At 36.9% G+C, this 20,954-nt stretch overlaps 1 protein-coding gene across 1 annotated transcript in view; it reads right to left on the reverse strand.

Annotated features, from left to right (window-relative positions):
- Positions 1–20,954, reverse strand: part of Lama2 (laminin subunit alpha 2) — a 602,337-nt gene that overhangs the window by 343,023 nt on the left and 238,360 nt on the right. Inside the window, exons 8-10 of the mRNA XM_055599236.1 lie at positions 19,542–19,720; positions 7,106–7,205; positions 4,331–4,491 (exon numbers count right to left, since the gene is read on the reverse strand). Of these exons, the coding sequence (XP_055455211.1) occupies positions 4,331–4,491; positions 7,106–7,205; positions 19,542–19,720 (440 nt within the window). The remainder of the gene's footprint in view (positions 1–4,330; positions 4,492–7,105; positions 7,206–19,541; positions 19,721–20,954) is intronic.

Consider the following 20,954-nt stretch of genomic DNA (forward strand, 5'->3'; position numbering starts at 1 on the left):
CTTTCTTTCTTTCTTTCTTTCTTTCTTTCTTTCTTTCTTTCTTTCTTGTGGTACTGGAGTCAAATCTAGGTTTGTGTTTGGTTGTTGTTTGTTTGTTTTTTGCAGATTAAATAAATACTTTAGTAGTATCTAAATTCCTACCCCTATTTTTTCATCCTTTGATGAGATGAGTCTACAGATGTTACCCACATAGACAAAGAAAGTGAGCTATTTTTCTGATATTTATTTTTCTTAGTTTCGATATGCCAAGTATTTATATATTAAACACACACACATATATTAAAAATGCATTGCTAAACTTGTTTAGGATAAATGTTTAGATGTTAAATGTCTAGAGCGCAGGTCATGGTCATCTTCAGGATGACCATGGTACAAGTTAGGCTAATAATGATGCAAACATTGCTTCCATTTCTTCAGATTTTCTGTGCTGTTGGGTAGTATCAGCTCTTTCCACATTTTAATTTTTATTTTATATTCTTCAATATTTCTATCATTTTATTTAGATTTTTGAGAATCCCCTATTGCTTATTTTGATCACATTCATTCTCTCCCTTCCCCTCACTTTTCACTTTTCTCGCTCACCCAACTTTGTGTCTTGTTTAAACTCAAGTTCAGATTGTGCTGTACATATACTTTTGGATGTCTGCTTGCCACTGGAGTATTCTACCTTCCAGGGGCCACGTGGTTAAAGAAAAATTATTCCATCTCTCTCCCAGAATCTTCAATCATAGTATCACTGTTTGAAACATTTTACTTATGCATATCATAAAGAAGGAATATAATCAATTATATTCTCCCAGAGCACACAGGATTGGGAATTTGAGTCCTTATTCGCCACAACTTTTCTTCTCCCAGAAAACTTTTCTCCCACAGCTCCAGAAAGGCAAGAAAGTTGTCTACCTGTTTCCCTAAATTATGCCATGGAGCTGTAGTCTCCTCCTCTCATTTGGGAAACATTTCTGGGATCTACAAAAAAAGCAGTTCAATTCCAGCCTATCTCTGAGAGCCAGCTAAAGTATATCTACCCCTCCAAATATTGGACTTTATTTTAAAACTAAGGCTCACATCCCACCTACACCTCATAAATCTTGTTACTCAAATTGGCTTGAGCTCAGGTTTAGCAGATTTTCCTCTTTGGTCTGAAACCTAGAAATTCCCATTTACTTCTTGAATCTAAAGATTTTGAAGCTTACCAGCTGTGTTTATCCAACCAATCTGTATGTCTGAAATACCAGAAGCTGAAAAAGTCTTGTTGTCTCGGCTCAATACAGCATTTAGAATCTCTGTCACTTAAAATTCATGAAAGAAAAAGAATAGGCCTCAGGTTTCATAATGAAGTTCTTTAAAATGTCTTCATACTCAAAGTGTATGATGAGACATTTCCTGAGGTTCTTCCTCAGGAAATCTATGAAAAGGAAGCCAGGTAGCTGTGAGACTCTGCAATCTAATGACCAGAGTCTGATCCCCCATGACTCACAGGTGTGCTAAAAGAACCAACTCTCATAAGTTGTCCTCTGATATTTACAGAAGCGCTGTGGAACTGTGCCCTACCCATACACACACAAGCACATACATATGTACACACACAATAAATCAATAAATGTAATTGTTAAAGTTTTAAAAATAAAAGCATGTAAAAAAGAAAATAATAAACAGTCCTTATTATGTAGCAATATAAAGAAACATATATGTGAATAATTATTGATTAATGTGTATTTCGTAGATGTGTACTTATATAGCTATTATTTATACCTATTTTATAGTCTATTTATAAATACTTGCTTAAAGTCAATTATTTTTATAAGAATACTACATGAACACATGTATATTATATCGAGATGAAAATCTGCCAATTTTTGTAAGCATCTATATCATTTTCATTCTGATAAAGTATTTTGAGCCATACTGTTGATTTAATCAGCACAATTATTTCAAACACACTTTTTATTTTGAAAAAAAAAGAAGGAAATATCTCATTCCTTTCTGGACTAGTAGGTGTTCCTTTTGGTATTTAAATTGTAACACAGCTGTTTTAAATACTTGGCTATTTATCATTCTTGTAAACAAGAGGTGATGGGCAATTCATCACAGTGCATACTCTGTACATTGTGACATAGTTCAGTATAAGACACCATGATATAATTATGTTGTGACATAATTTTGTGATGTGACTAATTCAACTGTATATATTTACAGTTTTCTTGGTGTCACTGGCTTTCTATAAGTTTTTATCATAAGAATTCTTTTTGTTTATTTACAGTTTTATTTATTTATTATGTATACACTGTTCTGCCTGCATGTCAGAAGAGGGCACCAGATCTCATTATAGACAGTTGTGAGCCACCATATGATTGCCAGGAATTGAACTAAAGACCTCTGGAGGAGCAACCAATGCTCTTAACCTCTGAGCCATCTCTCCAGCCCCTCATAAGACTTCTTAAAAGCTGATGTTTTCTATTTAAAATGTCACACTGCTGAAAGATACATTGCTTTTAATGATGCTAGTTAGTTATTTTTTAAATCACTTTTATGACTTCTCAATTACTGTTTATTGTAGTGTCTCAACTGTGTATTTAGAGCTTCAAGTGTCTTCTTAGGGGCATTTTTTTTTCCTCATTAGAATTACAATCACTCCTTGCAAGGCTTGGTGTCAGGCAGAGAGTTGGCATAGACAGCTTGAGGAGCTTTCCCCCATGAGCACAGCTAATTACCAGTTCTCCTGTTCCAGCCTTCCTGGTCCTTCCATCCGAAGAAGCTGAATGAAATGAGGCTTCCCCTCTCCTTCGTTACTTAAACATAGCAGGTGCCCAAACTTTCTTTAAAGGTGTGTAGCTAACAGTGCTTCCCTTCTCTCGCTTGAGTTCTTGTATGCTGCAGACTCACAAAGTTTTTCTCCCACTCTAAGCTTGCACTGGAGCAAGTGACAAAAGGAGATATCGCAGCACTTTGGAAAAATGCAGGAGGCATAAACAAGGGCTTTCTCAGTGCATACGAGAGGGAGAAGAATTCAAGGCTGTAGGACTGGCCCAGCATCATTCAGCACACGGGTAGGGTGAGGTTGGGGTGGGTCCCTGCCATTCAGCACTGGTTTTAGCGATTTTTCATTTTAGATAATACTGGAAAGGAATGCACTACATCTAGAAAATATATTATATTCCAACACATGAGATCTTTCATAATGTGTTTCTCTTCACTGCGTGTGCAGTAAGTGATCCGGTTTTAATAGATCAAGACAGATGCTTAAATGGTCTCCAATATAGTACATTATATAAACTATTATATAAACATTGTATCTATGTAGTTTTATTATTATTGTATACATTAAATATACATAAAAATGATATACTATGACATATTTTAAATGCTTTTTGTGATATATACTTAATATTAAAATATTTTATAATGCTATAATATTTGTATACACCCAAATTTATGTGTGTACCAACTATTATCATATATACCTAGATAAGGATAATAAATTAGTAAAGGAAAGAGGAGTATATTAAAGTCTTTATTTAACTGTCTTGCTTTTAGTAAAGTTCCATAAAAGATTTCAAAATTACTTTCATGTTTATGACGATGTATAATGCCACCATTTGAAAAAGACTGCTCATTTGCTCAGCTAATACAGTTAAACACACATCAGGACACCACGAATGGACTTCTGGAGCTGAAGAAATGAGTCCCAGCATTTGAAACTTGTTCATGCCTCTGTTTCTGTGTGCATGGAGGCCACAGGCGTAGTGTGTCCCTCGCTGTTAACATGATGAGCTACTAGCTGACTGTGTACAAGAAACAAAATGGCCTTTCTGAAGGTACCCATGGGAGAACACACCAGCCTTTAATCAATTCCACAAGGCTTTCTTATACATCGGTAATTACACAAGAGAGTTTAAATATGGTGAGAATTTTGAGACCTATCTCCACTCAGATTTCAGGGAATTATTTTTTTTTAATACAAAATTAAATCCTCGACAGAGTTCTTTTTGGAAGTAGATATAGAGGTATGTATTTTTAATTTGAAACAACTACTTTCTCAAGTGACACATACATTTTTGTGCAGCGGGAGAAAAACCGTTTGTTGTAAAATGGCGTAGACCACTAATGGGGCTAATCCATGCATTTGGAGACTTTACGTAAGCGGCAGATGTGGCAGTGAACCGGGTCAGCATTTGATGACCCCTAAAGAATATACACATATGTATGTATGTATGTATGTGTGAACGCAGCAGAAGCTTTACAAATGCCTGACGGCACAGACATAGGAGAGGCGCTAAAGGGTGCTGCCCTCCATCTCAACAGCGGGACATAGCTGGATTAAGCAACATACCTTACAGCTACAGGGCCCAACACAAGGGTCCTCGTTTGTGCTCCCTGAGCCGCTACAGTTACAGGGCTGGCAGTGTGGGTAGCCGCTGTAGCCCCGGACACATCGATCGCAGTTCACGCCTCCAAAGCCAGTTTTGCAGTGGCAGGATCCAGGTTTCAACCCTAAGGGAAGAAGTACTGCGTATCAGCACTCTTAAAAGAAAATCAATTTAATTCTTTAGGTTTCAATTACGGTAACTTTTAAGTTGTATTCTGATCATAAATTAGGTTGATTTTTCTAAAATTTTTATTATTTATAAATTTTAAGCAATTTTAAAATTCCAATACATTTTGTTCGTATTCTTTCCTGCCCCTGTCCTTCCAGATCCTCTCCCTTTCCCTACCAATTCAACTTTTAAGTTTTTCCTCAAAATACAACAGCACAATCTAGGAAATAAAACACAACAGCCACAAATAAAAACAACACACAGACACACACACACGGAGACACAGACACATCAAACTCTGTTATATGTTGGTTCACTACTTTTGAACATGAAATTTGTCCTGGAGTGTTTGATCTACCTGGGGTCACTCTGTTGGAGAAAAATGGTTCTCCCTCTCCCAGCAGGGATAAGCAACATTTCAGTTGTTAACCTTTACCCTAGTGGCTAGGTTGCCATTCATTCATTAAAAACAATAAAATACAATAAGATAAAACAAAAACTACCACATAGAAGTTGAAGAAGATAAATCAACCGAAACCCCAAGAGAAGAAACAAGAAGCAGAAATCCATTCGTTTGCACATTCAGGAATTTCATAAAAGCGCTAAACTAGAAGCCATAATATATACGCAGAGGACCTGGCGCAGACCTGTGTGGGCCCTGTGCATTCTGCTTCAGTCTCTGTGAATCCATATGAGCTTTGCTCATGGTGGTTTAGAGGGCCTTATTCTCTGGATTGTGAACATCACTAAAGCTAAAGGGTCTGGAGCATAAATACAAATGTCAGTGGTAATACAAACAGAGCAGTTTTATGATTCTTTCAAAAATATTAGGAATTAGGGGATGGAGAGATGGTCCAGCATTTAAGAGCACTTGTTGCCCTTACAGAGGACACGGGCTTGGTTGTAAGCACCAACATGAGGCTCACAATCATCTGCAACTCCAGTTCCAGGGGACCCGACCAGGTCTTCTGACCTCTGCTGGTACCAGACACTCACACCGAATGCATACATGGCATTCGGGGCAAAACATCCGTGCCATAAATAACATGGGATCTCCACTGGGAAAGACAAAGAGCAATGAGATGCCAGAACACGGCATAAGAGAGCGCATGACCCAACAAAAGGAATATTAAACACGAGTGAGTCAAGCGCACACTCAGCTACTAAGAAAATATGTGCATAACGTGCACAGGGCTCATGGGAAATGGCTGGAAATAGTAGATACAGAGAACGTAAGTATACGTCAGGAAAGTTTGCAGAAAAGTGAAGGTGGCTGCATACATACTAATTAGGGCCACAAAATGTGATCTCAAACCATAAACATTCAGATTATATTGATAAAGATGTACTAAAGTAATTTTGTTAAAGTTTTGCTTCAAGAGAGTACTGATTGTAGGGGCTGGAGGGAGATGGCTCAGGGATTAAGAGTTCTCGTTGCTCTTTCAGAGGACCCTGGTTCACTTCCCATCACCCTGTGCTGACTCACAACTGTCACCATCTCCAGTTTCCCTTGAGGATCCAATAAAAAGATAAAAACAAAACAAAACAGTGAAATAAAAAAGGTGGCAGGTCTAAAATTTTGCTCTTTATAAAATTTTATTATATTGCTTATAAACCACCACTACATTACATACTTATTTTCCTATTTCTAATAGCTTTTTAAATAATGTACTTATTTTAGTGAGGAACTTAATATTATTATTAATAACATTGTGGTTTACCTATCATGAAGAAAAGGAAATAATTTATGCTGGCAGGCTTTACCTTTAAGGTCATTAGGGTAAAAAAGGCAAATAGTCTTTGTTACTTGCTACTTTCAATTAGCTACTCAAATTATCCAGGACAATTGCCCTGAAAGTAGCTCCCAAATATTAACTGTATTGTGCTGCCACTTGATTCCTTGATGTTGAAGGTTTATCACGAATTTCATTCCTCAGAGTATTTAGTTTCAACTTGTCATGCCGCCATCTGTAGCCCTTCCTGTTCTCTTGGCATCACCTACCTCTCACAGGGCGATCTCCGTTTGCTTCCCCAAGCTGCACACACATCTCCCAGTGAACGCTGTCATTTTACACAGGACTCAATGGAAATTACAGAACAATCCAAGTAATGGTCATGTCCATCCCTCTCAATCTCTCTCTCTCTCTCGAACACACACAAACGCACACACACACACACACACACACACATCTATGTGTGCGAAATTGTCACATAACATCCTTTTCCTCAAGGACACATCATATAGATCACAGTGGTCCCATGAGACTAAACTTCCTGGCAACATCATAAATCATATAATTCACACTATGACATTTCCACAACTAAACTGCTTAATGAAAACTGTACACACACATTAAAGCAGATGATCTTTTTTTTTTCGCTTTTCAAACAATATAGTTCAGCACAAAATGGATTATTATAGTGAATGAAAATAGAGTCATTGGGAGCACATAGTGAGATGTCAGAACCCTGACTAGGTGAGCGGAATTACTGCAAAATTCTCTGAAAAGAATGACATCTGGCATCCATTCATCTTTTCATCGGGGCGGGAGTTCTCTGCCGTGCCTCACCTCGCCGGGCATATTTCTCATCCTTGACACAGACTTCACTCAAGGAGCCAACTGGATCACAGTGACATGGCTGGCACGGTCTTGGGTAATGCGGCGATACCTGAAAATATCATTTGAAAGGATTTGAACCAACTGTGATAAGATATGCCAGTATTTTCAACTTAGCAAACAATTCAGGACTAATTTAAAATTAGTTTTAAAAAATGTATTACAAAATATTTTGATAAAATTATAAGAATTTATCTTTGACATTGATTGGTGGACTTCTAAGATCCAATTTTGCTAACTGTATACACAAAGATAAGGGTCCTGTATTAGCAGCCTGTAGGTACTTGTTATTAGATTCAATAATCAATAAGATCTTTCCATGATTCATTACTTCCTGGACTTTTTAAAGGAAACCACAGATGAAGAGCCTTTGACTCCTAACAAACATAAAGAAGCCTATTTTTATAACCACGTCACTATTATCATAACAAAATTATGATACTCGGTTAGGATACTCAAATACATATTTCATAATTTAACCTGTCTGTTTATTACATGTTTTAATATGACATGGTTTAAACTTAGCAATGTCAATTTTCCCCCTGATTTACTTTTCAAGAATTTTTATGCTGTCCATGGCATAATAATTTAAATAGAAATTTATAATTGTTGCTCAGAAGAGGAGGCACACTTAAATATCTAAATCAAAAATTTAGTTTTTAGGAGGCTGAATAACCTGAAAACTAACATTCTGACTCTGTCACTAGAAGCTGACCTCATATCCCATTGTGCAGAACATTCTTTTCATTTTGACACCAGGACAGCAACAGCTCCAAAGATGTTCTATAGGGGAAAATGAGGAGGGTATCTCACAGATCTCTGGCACACAGTAAATGCTGAGAAGTAAAAGCGGCTTTTACTGTCACATATTTTAATTAAAGAGGTCTAAACTGTTCTTAATACTATGTACACGTTTGTTCTCCAGATGGCATAGTGTAAAACAAAAATCCTAAACTGTTTTCCCAAGAAGTAAATGTGCGTGTGTGTGTGTGTGTGTGTGTGTGTGTGTGTGTGTGGGTGTGTGTGTATGTACTTTTCTCCAGGAGACATCTTACATATGTATCTATAATTAAGTTTAATTTTTTAAGTAGGAAATTTTTTGCTCTTAAAGATCATGATATAATACAAACTAAACTTGTTTATAAATCTGATTAAATATAACTAAAGTTCACGACAGTTTCAAAGCCATCATTTTTTTAAAGGCTCTCTTAATCATGTTCTCTTCGTGCTTACAGTATCCCTAACAAAGACATGAGAATGTTATCTACCTTAAGCAATCTTATGGGAGTAAAAGAGCTGAAAGACAGTATTTTAAAGTAGACACAGCAGAAGTGCCTCATGGTTGAAATGCCACAATCCATCACATTCCAAACAGTAATTGTCAGAAACAATAACATTAAAATTGAAGCTTAAATAGAAGGAGTAATTTGTGAATATAGTTTAGAAAGGGGTTTCTGCAGGGAAGAGCCAGCAGACATCAAAAAAGAAAAACCTCTATTGCAAGAAATTTAAAAAATAATATTTTGAATTAACTTTTCAGTGTTACAAATCTGATTCATGATTGTAGTGATAAGCTGTAAGAAATCAAAGCCCTCCAACTGATTATTATACTTGATACTGATTAGGAAAATTTACTTGAATCAGGCTATCAGTCAAGAAATTCTCTAACATAGGGGATTTACAAACAGACTTATTCTATAATGAATTTTGTGCTCTAGTAACAATTCAGATGTTATTAATTAGCCCATAAGTAAATTTTGCTTAAATATATATATGTGTGAAATATACACATGTAAAGCAAATCAAATATTTGTCTTTAGTAGATAAATCTAGAATCAAATCACAGTTAATAAGACCAACAGCCTCATCCATGTCAGGTAAATTCTTCATCTCTAGGCTTACATCTCCAAACTTCAGGACAAAAGTTTCAAGAATATAGTGGAGACCATTTACTTAACAATTTCCCAGGCACAGAGCTCTTGATTTTGTAACTTTGCAAACTTCTACCCAGATATTAAGTGCTTGGAAAATTATTTTTATAAACATTTTTGTGATAATTATAAGACTTGTATATTCACTTAATTATTTCGCTTGTAATAAAATAGAAACAGAAGGTACATTACCAAACTCATTCTATGAAGCAACAATCACCCTGATACCTAAACCACACAAAGACCCAACAAAAAAAGAGAACTTCAGACTATCTCTCTTATGAACATTGACGCAAAAATACTCAATAAAATACTTGCAAACCGAATCCAAGAACAAATCAAAGATATCATCCACCACGACCAAGTAGGCTTCATCCCAGGCATGCAAGGGTGGTTCAACATACGGAAATCCATCAATGTAATCCACCACATAAACAAACTGAAGGAGAAAAACCACATGATCATCTCCTTAGATGCTGAAAAAGCATTTGACAAAGTCCAACACCCATTCATGTGTAAAGTCTTGGAGAGATCAGGAATACAAGGCACATATCTAAACATAGTAAAGGCAATATACAGCAAGCCTATAGCCAACATCAAACTCAATGGAGAGAAACTTAAATCAATCCCACTGAAATCAGGGACAAGACAAGGCTGCCCGCTCTCTCCCTACCTCTTCAACATAGTACTTGAAGTCCTAGCCAGAGCAATAAGACAACTAAAGGAGATCAAGGGGATACAAATCGGAAAGGAAGAGGTCAAAGTGTCACTATTTGCAGATGATATGATAGTATATATGAGCGACCCCAAGAATTCAACCAGAGAATTCCTCCAGTTGATAAACACCTTCAGCAAAGTGGCAGGATACAAAATCAACTCAAAAAAATCAGAAGCCCTCCTGTATACCAAAGACAAAATGGCCAAGAAAGAAATTAGGGAAACAACACCCTTCACAATAGCCACTAACCACATAAAGTACCTTGGGGTGACACTAACCAAGCAAGTGAAAGACCTGTTTGAGAAAAACTTCAAGTCTCTGAAGAAAGAAATTGAAGATCTCAGAAGATGGAAAGATCTCCCGTGCTCATGGATTAGTAGGATTAACATTGTGAAAATGGCCATCCTGCCAAAAGCAATCTACAGATTCAATGCAATTCCCATCAAAATACAAACTCAATTCTTTACAGACCTTGAAAAAAAGATTCTCAGCTTCATATGGAGAAACAAAAAACCCAGAATCTCCAAAACAATTCTGTACAACAACAGATCATCTGGAGGTATCTCCATCCCCGATCTCAAGTTGTACTACAGAGCAATAGTAATAAAAACTGCATGGTATTGGCATACAAACAGAAAGGAGGATCAATGGAATCGCATAGAAGACCCAGAAATAAACCCTAACACCTATGAATACTCGATTTTTGACAAAGCAGCCAAAACCATTCAATGGAAAAAAGACAGCATCTTCAACAAATGGTGCTGGTCCAACTGGATGTCTACATGCAGAAAAATGAAAATAGATCTATATTTATCACCCTGCACAAAACTAAAGTCTAAGTGGATCAAAGACCTCAACATAGAACCAGATACTCTAAATCTGTTAGAAGAAAAATTGGGGAACAGCTTAGAACTCATTGGCACAGGAGACAACTTCCTGAACAGAACACCAACAACACAGGCTCTAAGAGCAACAATCAATAAATGGGACCTCATGAAACTGAAAAGCTTCTGTAAAGCAAAGGACACTGTCATCAAAACAAAACTGCTGCCTACAGATTGGGAAAGAATCTTCACTAACCCTTTATCTGACAGAGGACTAATATCAAGTATATACAAAGAACTAAAGAAGCTGAAAAGCAGTAAACCAAGTAATCCAATTAAAAAATGGGGAACAGAGCTAAACAGAGAATTCTCAACAGAGGAATATCGAATGGCAGAGAAACACTTAAATAAATGTTCAACCTCATTAGCCATCAGGGAAATGCAAATCAAAACGACCCTGAGATATCACCTTACACCCATCAGAATGGCCAAAATGAAAAACTCAAGGGACACCACATGCTGGAGAGGTTGTGGAGAAAGGGGGAACCCTCCTCCACTGCTGGTGGGAATGTAAACTGGTACAACCACTCTGGAAATCTATCTGGCGCTTTCTAAGACAATTAAGAATAGTGCTTCCTCAAGACCCAGCTATACCACTGCTAGGTATATACCCAAAGTTTGCTCAAGTACACAAAAGGGATATTTGCTCAACCATGTTTATAGCAGCTTTATTTGTAATAGCCAGAACCTGGAAACAACCCAGATGTCCATCAATGGAGGAATGGGTACAGAAATTGTGGTATTTTTATACAATGGAATACTATTCAGCAATCAAAAAGGAGGAAATCATGAAATTTGCAGGCAAATGGTGGGATCTAGAAAAGATCATCCTGAGTGAAATATCCCAGAAGGAGAAAGACAAACACGTTATATACTCACTTATATAGACCTATAAGATATGATAAACATAATGAAATCTATACACCTAAAGAAGATAATCAAGAGAGTGGACATGGAGTAAGATTATCAATCCTCGTTTTGAAAGACAGATGGGATGCGCATTGAACATTGACAGGAGTCTACTGAGCGCATTTGAAAAACTCTAACTAGCAGTGTTTTCAAAGCAAAGACTCATGACCAAACCTTTGGCAGAGTACAGGGAATCATAAGAAAGAAGGGGAGTTAGTCTGATGGGGAAAGGATAGGAGCTCCACAAGGACCAAATATATCTGGGCACAGGGTCTTTTCTGAGACTGACATGCAACCAAGGACCATGTATGAATGTAACCGAGAACCTCTGCTCAGATGTAGCCTGTGGTAGTTCACTAACCAATTGGTTTCCCATAGTGAGGGGAACAAGGAGTATTTCTTTCAGGAACTCAATGACTGGCTCTTTGGCCTCCCCACCCCCCAAGGGAGGAGCAGTCCTGTTAGGCCACAGAGGAGAACTTTGCAGCCAGTCCTGAAGATACCTGATAAAACAGGATCAGATGAATGGGGAGGAGGTCCCCCCTATCAGTGGACTTGGTAAGGGGCACAGTGGAGATGAGGGAGGGAGGGAGGGACTGGGAGGGAATGAGGGATCAGGACACATCTGGGATACAGAGTTAATAAAATGTAACTGATAAGAAAAAAATAAAATTCAAAAAAAATGTAACCCAACTATCAGTTATGATTATGGCAATATTTTATATAGGTCCAAACACACCATCAGATGAAAATGATGAAAAGCAGGCAGGAACTGTAAAGATAGATTGGATGTTTGAAAGAGCAGAAAGAAAAATCTATGCAGAAGAGAGGTCTGTGGAGGGGTGGGTATCAACTTCTGCATATTAATGCCCCTTCCACAGCTTAACATATTTTCTCTGCATAGAAAGTCATTCATAGGATGCCAAGAAGTCCAGTGGAAAGAGCTCAAAGAAAACAGAAACTTAAGAGAGTTTTCAGGGCTTTGCATCAAGTAGACAGGGCTTAACCGAACTTTGTCAGAAAAGAAGTTAAACACCATGAGCTTTCCATTAAACATCTCTCAATCAGCAAATGCTCTCCTCCACCACGCTATGCACCTGTGAGTTTGCTGTATTTAGGGCACATTCAAAATCATCAGAGGAAGAAAACGGGGTCTAGGATGGTTGCACTATATCATCACAAATGTAAGAAAGTGTGTTTGTAGGCATGAGAAGAAACAGGAAAATATAGTAATCATATAAGAAAGAGAAGTCAATAAAGTAGACCTTGAGGAAAGCCAGGACTGGAATTAACACTGGAATCAATACTGGAATGGTATAAATGACAAATAATTCTTAGAATGGTGTTTATGAGTGATCCATGAGGTATTTCAGGTGAAAAGGACAACGTATAAGACATGAGGAGATTAAACTGCCCATCATCTACACATATTTAGGGGTCCAGTCCATGCTTGCTTCTTGGTTGGTACTTCTGTCTCTGAAAGCACCGATGGATCTAGGTTAGTTGAAGGTTGGTCCACAGGCTGCCTTTCCTGGCCTCAGTGGATGAGGGTGAGCTCAGTCCCGATGTAACTTGATGTGCTGAAGTGGGTTGGTGGAGAAGATAATTTTCTCCCCATTTTCTGAGGAGAAGAGGAGGGGGAGGGGAATGGAGATCAGGAGAAGAGGAGGGAGGGGTGTAACTGAATATATAAATTAAAAATAAATAAAAATTAAAATGACATGAAAAACAACCTTTAGAAAGCTGAAAAGCAAAATCTCAAGATTTCAAATTAAATGGATATGTTTAATTTCAGATTTAAAATAGTGGGGATCAGGAGGAATTGATAGTCAACTGAAAGGCATGATGTCAAATAAAGAGAAACTATCTGAAAGAAAAACAGAAAAGAAAATTTAAAAAGTGAGCCTGTCTCAATAACCTACAGGGAACAATTAATCAACCAGACATGCAGGTAGTTAAGAGTTTCAGAAGAAAGAAAAAGAACAGAAATAAAATGATACTGTTAATGAAATAACGGAGCATTACATATGGTGATCTTAGAAGTTGGGAGGTAGCATCAAAGCCAGTCTCAGCTACATAGCAAGTGTAGGCAGTGGATGGGCTATGTGAAACCGTGTTTCAACAACAACAACAAAAGCAAATAACCTAAAATACTCTCAGTGTGAATCAAAATCAAAATTGGTTACTATGAGAAGCTCTGTGAACCATGCTAAATAAGTACTGAGAAATATAGGCAGCTCATTGTGGTCTGCTGGAGTTGGTAGATATTTTTTTTTTGTGTGTGTGAAGTAAAATGTTTAAAGGAACCAATGGGAAAGCAGAGGAACCAATGGGAAATGCATACTGTTGGTTTCTGACTGTTTAGCACCCTCCTACCTTGTCCCTCTTCTCTTCTTTTTCACAAGCATAAAAATAGTCATTTGCTTGTAGAACATACACAGACCATGAGCCCAGTTTAATAGATATGACAGTTTATGTGAAGAAGAATTGCTGAGAATCAAACCTGCAGGCACTTACAGAGGTCCTAAATCAAATGGACCTAATAGATGTCTACAGAATTTTTCACCTAAACTCAAAAGAGTATATTTTCTTTTCAGCACCTCATGGAACCTTCTCAAAAATTGACCATATAGTTGGGCGCAAAGCAAGTGTAAACAGATAAAAGTAGATCGAAATAATCCCTTGTATCCTTTCAGACCACCACGGCCTAAAACTGGACCTCAACAACAGAAGAAATAATGAAAAGCCTACATACACGTGGAAACTAAACAACTCTCTACTCAGTGACAGCTGAGGTCACTGAGGAACCAATGACAGCTGAGGTCACTGAGTAGAAATAAAAAAAAAGAAATTAGAGACTTCCTATAATTCAATGAAAATGAAGGCACAAATTACCCAAATCTGTGGGACACAATGAAAACAGTGCTAAGAGGAAAGTTCATAGCAATAAGTGCTTCCAGGGAGAAGCTTGAGACATCTCATACAAGCAACTTAATGGCACACCTAAAAGCTCTAGAAAAAAAATGAAGCAGACACACCCAAGAGGAGTAGATGATTGGAAATAATCAAACTCAAAGCTGAAATCAATGAATTAGAAAGAAAAAAAAAAAAGAATCAATCAGACCAAGAGCTGGTTCTTTGAGAAAATCAACAAGATAGACAAATCCTTAGCCAAACTAACTAAAAGGCAGAGAGAAACTATCCAAATCAGCAAAATAAAAAAAGGGGGTGGGGGACATAGCAACAGACACTGAAGAAATCTTAACAATCATTAGGACTTACTTCAAAAGTCTATATGCTACAAAATTTGAAAATCTAAATGAAATGGACAATTTTCTTGATAGATTATATTTGCAAAAATTAAATCAAGATCAGGTAAATAGATTAAATAGTCCTATATCCTCCAAGGAAATGGAACCATTCGTCAAAATTCTCCCTTCCAAAAAGAGCCAAGGGCCAGATAGTTTCAGCTCAGAATTTTACACCTTGAAAGAGCTAACTCCAATTCTCTTCAAATTATTCCACAAAATAGAAACAGAAGGAACATTACCAAACTCATTTTATGAGGAAATCAATCTGGCGCTTTCTCAGACAACTAGGAATAACACTTCCTCAAGATCCAGCCATACCACTCCTAGGCATATATCCAAAAGATGCTCAAGTACACAACAAGGACATCTCCTCAACCATATTCGTAGCAGCTTTATTTGTAATAGCCAGAAGATGGAAACAACCAGGTGTCCCTCAGCTGAGGAACTGATACAGAAATTGTGGTACATTTACACACTGGAATACTACATAGCAATTAAAAACAATGAAATCATGAAATTTGCAGGCAAATGGTGGGATCTGAAAAAGATCATCCTGAGTGAGCTATCCCAGAAGCAGAAAGACACACACAGTATATACTCACTCATATAGACATATAATATTGGATAAACATACTAAAATCTGTACACTTAAAAAGCTAAGCAAGAAGGAGAACCCTGGGTAAGATAATCAAACCTCATTCAGAAAGGCAAATGGGATGGGCATTGGAAGATGGAGAAAACAGGAAATAGGCCAGGAGGCTACTACGGAGGGCCTCTGAAAGACTCTACCCAGCAGAGTATCAAAGCAGATGCTGAGACTCATAGCCAAACTTGGGGCAGATTGCAGGGAATCTTAAGAAAGAACAGGGAGACAGAAAGACCAGGAGGGGACAGGAGCTCCAAAAGGAGAGCAACAGAACCAAAAATGCTGGGTACAAGGGTCTTTTCTGAGACTGATACTCCAACCAAGAACCATGCATGGATATATCCTAGAACCCCTGCGCAGATGTAGCCCATGGCAGTTCAGTACCCAAGTGGGTACCCTAGTGAGGGGAACAGGGGCTGTCTCTGACATGAACTCGGTGACCTGCTCTTTGATCACCTCCCCCTGAGGGGGAACAGCCTTACCAGGCCACAAAGGAAGAAAATGCAGCCACTCCTGATGAGACCTGATAGACTAGGGTCAGAGGTGTGGTGAGGAGGACTTCCCCTATGAAAGTACTAGATTAGTTGTACAGGGGGAGATGGTGAGGGAGAGAGAAATTGGACGGGCATGAGGGAGAGGGCTACAGCTGGGATACAAAGTGAATAAATAGTAATTAATTAAAAATAAATATTTTTTTTTAAGAAAGAAAACAGGATACATCAGAATGAGTTATGAGGCCTAGCTTGTAATTTCAACATTTGCCAGTCTGGCTAGGAGATTTCAATTTTGATAACAGCTACATATGGAACCTTGTCAAATACACAAAAGTAAAAATAGAAACCTTATTAGGTTCAGCAATATATCTCATTTTAATAATTAATATCATATTTCATTCTGCACATCCATGAAAATGGAAAAACATGAAGTTCAGGTAACTCACTTGGAAATTCTGGTCTAAAATATACTAAGTGTGTTGAACAGATTTAATTTCAATCCTACACATATGGTTATTTTTGTTCTGAGGAAAAGGAAGCATTTACCAGCCCTTTTGTTTGAGGCTTATAAAACCTACTACAAACGACTGACAAAAATATTGTAAAATAAGAAATTAAAGCCCCAAATCCCTCATACAGCATGACAAAAATTCCTTAACTAAATAAAATAATGAAAATTATATTATTTTATATACTATTTTATACACAAATATAAAAGTGTTTTTGTATTTTGCACACGAATACAAACTGACCATAATAACATGTAATGTAAAAATACTTATATTTATTTTAATAGATGCAGAAAAGCATTGAGAAAATGCTTCAGCATTTTTTGATGTTATAAAAATGTTCAGTTACCTGGGAATTACAGAGAAGATGCTGAATCTGATAAAAGGCGTCCATAAAAACCCTATAACTCACGTCATGCTCAATAGTGAATTATTATGTTTATATTTAAAGTGAGAACAAAATAAAAATGTCAGCTCTCACCATTTCTATTTAACAGCAGCATAAATATTGCAAAGTAAAGAGAGTGAGTCTGGCGTGATTTGTAGACAAGAGCCTAAATGTAATTCCAAAGAACATCTTAAAATTGATAGAACATACAACTGAATTTTCAATTAATACAGATGATAAACTCAGAATTAATTTTTTCCCTTAATAACAGCATGGAAGAATTAGGGAAAGTTTTACAAAACCATTAATCACCATTTTGGACACAACAATACAAACAAAAGTCTCATTTAAATTTAAGTAATGGTATGTAAGGCCTCTATTCCAAAATCACTGCTATGAATAAGCTTTGAAAAGTAAATGAAGAAATTATATGTTCATAAATTGACTTAGCATTAGTATATTTCTCTGCTCCCTATTTATATGCACATTCTAAACAAGTAGCAAAAATAATATCTTTATTTGAAATTTTGATTGTAAAACTCAATGGGTAACCAGCTGGCATGCTCTTGGCCAGCCTGAAAACATACAAGTAAGATTGTATAGACTTCCTTCAATCATGGATGTAACAGCAATTAATACAAAGAGGCCATGTTTTTGATCAGCTCCCTCTGAGTGGGCAGCAGCCTTGCCAGGCCACAAAGGAAGACAATTTAGCCAGTCCTGATAAGACCTGATAGTCTAGGGTCAGATGGAAGGGGAGGAGGACCTCCCCTATCAGTGGACTTGGAGAGAGGCATAGGAGGAGATGAGGGAGGGAGGGTGGGATTGGGAAGAAATAAGGGAGGGGAGTACAGCTGGGATACAAAGTGAATAAACTGTAATTAATATTAAAAATTAAAATTAAAATAATAGGTAGATAGATAGATGGTAGATAGATAGATAGATAGATAGATAGATAGATAGATAGATAGATAGATAGATCTTTAAAAAAAAAGAGGGCATGAAGTTGAAAAACTGCAAGGGTGGGTGTGAGCACATGGGAGAGTTTAGAGGAAAGAACAGGAAGGGGAAAACTATGTAATTATATCAAAAGTAAATAAATTAAATTAAATAAATAAATTAAAAAAAAACTACTGAAGAGAGTCTTGTTCCAAATGCTGTAAAAAGTGGGAAAATCTTCGTTACTCAACTCTAAGTGTGCCAATGTTGGTGGGCAGGGACTGTGGATGTGCAAATTCATCCATATTGCATGGCTACATCATATGATTCCCAAACAACCAGCTGTAAGTCAAAATTATTACTTCATACTAAGTAAAATTATACTCAAGTTGTTGACTTAATATTAAAAATAGAAAGTCTATAAATCAGAAAAGAGTAATATCATTACTTGAACACATCTTTCAAGATAAAAGATACACAAATGGCCAACAGGCAGTTGAGTTCAGAAGATACATAAATGGCCAACAGGCAGTTGAGTTCAAAATTAAATATACAATGAGATAGTTTCAAACCATTAAAATGACTAAGATCTGAAAGGTTATCAACCATAAATAGCAATGGAGCCTAGGAACTAATAAACATCAATTTTTTTTTTTTTTTTTGGTGAATAGGTTATCATGTTTTGGTGAACAAATTATCATTGATAATTTGATACAATGTGACAATTTCTTATAAAATTAAATAGAGACCTGACTTATGAAATAATGATTTCATTCCTAAATATTTCTAGAAGCTAAATTAAAACAACCATAACATCGCATACATAGATTTCTTTGCAGGAGCTAATCAGGATCCAAAAATCACTTGAATATCCATCAACTGGAGAATCGACTGAATTAATATATATGTGCATGCAAAGGAATATTACTAGTTCTTTAAACTGAGAAATCATTGGTGCATATAACATGGATGAATACATCTTAAAATTTTACAGTGGAAGACTAAAGGTGCAAATGAACAAGCACTTTGTGATTCTAGATTGTTTGTTTTATGTTGACTGAAAGATAAACTTAATTAATGGTCTAAGATTAGATAGTTTTCCAGGGAAGGGGTCCAACTGGAAAAAGGTGAAATAGAGTGGTTATAACACTGCATAACCTTAACTCTAACCCTAACCCAACCCTAACCCTAACCCAACCCAACACTAACCCTAACCCTAACCCTAACCCAACCCTAACCTTAACCCTAACCAAACCCTAACCCTAACCCAACCCAACACTAACCCTAACCCAACCCAACACTAACCGTAACCCTAACCGTAACCGTAACCGTAACCCTAACCCTAACCCTAATCCTAACCCAACCTGACCTGCCCCTGACCCTAACTCAATCCTAACCCAACCCTAACCCTAGGCCTAACCTTAACTCTAATCCTTAACCCTAACCCAACTCAACCCCAACCCTAAATCTAAATATTTCATCCTTAAAGAAGTAGCACTTTCGGAAAAGAAGTGTAACACTTTCAGGTAAGAAAAGTTCCCAGTCACCTTTTAAAGTATGAAGTCCAGTGTTTTAGAGTTCCTGTTAAAGTTAGTTTGGGATACATACTTTTTATGAAAAAGCAAAAATGAAACTTAAGGAAAGAAAGGTATACCTTACCCCTTTTGGTCTGAAGAATCCATCAATACATGTCTCACAATTTATCCCAGCCGTGTTCTGTGTACAGTTGATGCAAACACCCCCTCCGATGTACTTCCCATGTATATTTAAACTCAGATTTCTTCTGGCAACATTTTCATCATAATAGCACTCTTCAGCTTTTCCATGACAATTGCATGCTATAGTCAGAATGAAGAGTAGTAAATACTAATTTCAGCTTTAAGTATTTTTTAAAATATTTTATTATTTATATAGCAAAAAACACACAAAACTATTGAAAAAACATTTGTACTTATAATACATATGTATGTATATATATATTCTTATAATGAAATTTTAAATAATTAAAACCTATAATTCAACTAAGCAGTTAAATGCCAATAATAGTTCACTGTTTTTTTTAAATATACCTACAGTTCCATAGAGTTCAGTCTATAATCTATTATGACAGAAATATTATTGAACAAAGCACTGACTTATTAACAATCATGAAATCTCTGATAAATAATTCCCATATGTGATCCTCTGTACTACATCCGGTAGATAAAATGGATAGGGAGAAGTTAATAATTCCTTGTTGCCATCATTAATAACAAGAAAAACTTTTCAGTAGACTAGATTCTCTGCTAGTCATTTTGTATTTGCTACTATTGATTTCTATTACAATGAAATGTTCTTCACACATCACTAAACCAAGTCAGGGAAAAGTGAAGGTACCGGACACTGTTCTGGAGTGAGAGTCAGGAATCTGCATTCTACACTACTGCTACAGTCCTCTGAGATCCTTCCCAGCCAAGGAGACAGATACATGGTAGGTGTCAAGAAATCAAGACAAAATGGGAACCCAAGGTAGTTTGGATTGGATGAACTTGCCCTTGATAAGCAGCCGTGTGACATGAGGAATGTCTTCATTTCCCTGGAACTCAGTTTCCATGTGAAGCAGGAGACAGTCAATAGTCATTAGCAGATGACATGATGCATGTTACACCATTACCATAAAGCCTTTTAAATAAGCTCAATTGATTTGTTCTGATCTTCACCCTCTTTGTCTTCTTCACACTGCATTATAGGAATTCAAGACAGTGGCGGGAAAATCACTTTTCCCAGAAAATGCTGGGTAAAGCTTTGAAATGTATGTAGAATTTTTATGAGGGTGAGAATCAGGAAGGGATGTTGTGAAATCTCTCACAGATGTGGTTATCTGTTCATTCACCAGTTTTTGTTTGTGTGTCAGAGTGTATACACACACACACACACACACACACACACGGTGTTCATGCATGTACACAGCTGTTTTATGTATGTTTATACTCTTCCGAACTGCCTGGCCTTACTAACAATAATATATCAGCATGGGTATCACCTAAGCTACACAGAGTTCTGGAGAGGAGGTATGTGTCAGCACCCCATGAA

This window comes from Psammomys obesus, unplaced genomic scaffold (genome assembly GCF_907164565.1).
Source record: "Psammomys obesus unplaced genomic scaffold, mPsaObe1.curated_primary_1811, whole genome shotgun sequence".
Classification (NCBI taxonomy): domain Eukaryota; kingdom Metazoa; phylum Chordata; class Mammalia; order Rodentia; family Muridae; genus Psammomys; species Psammomys obesus.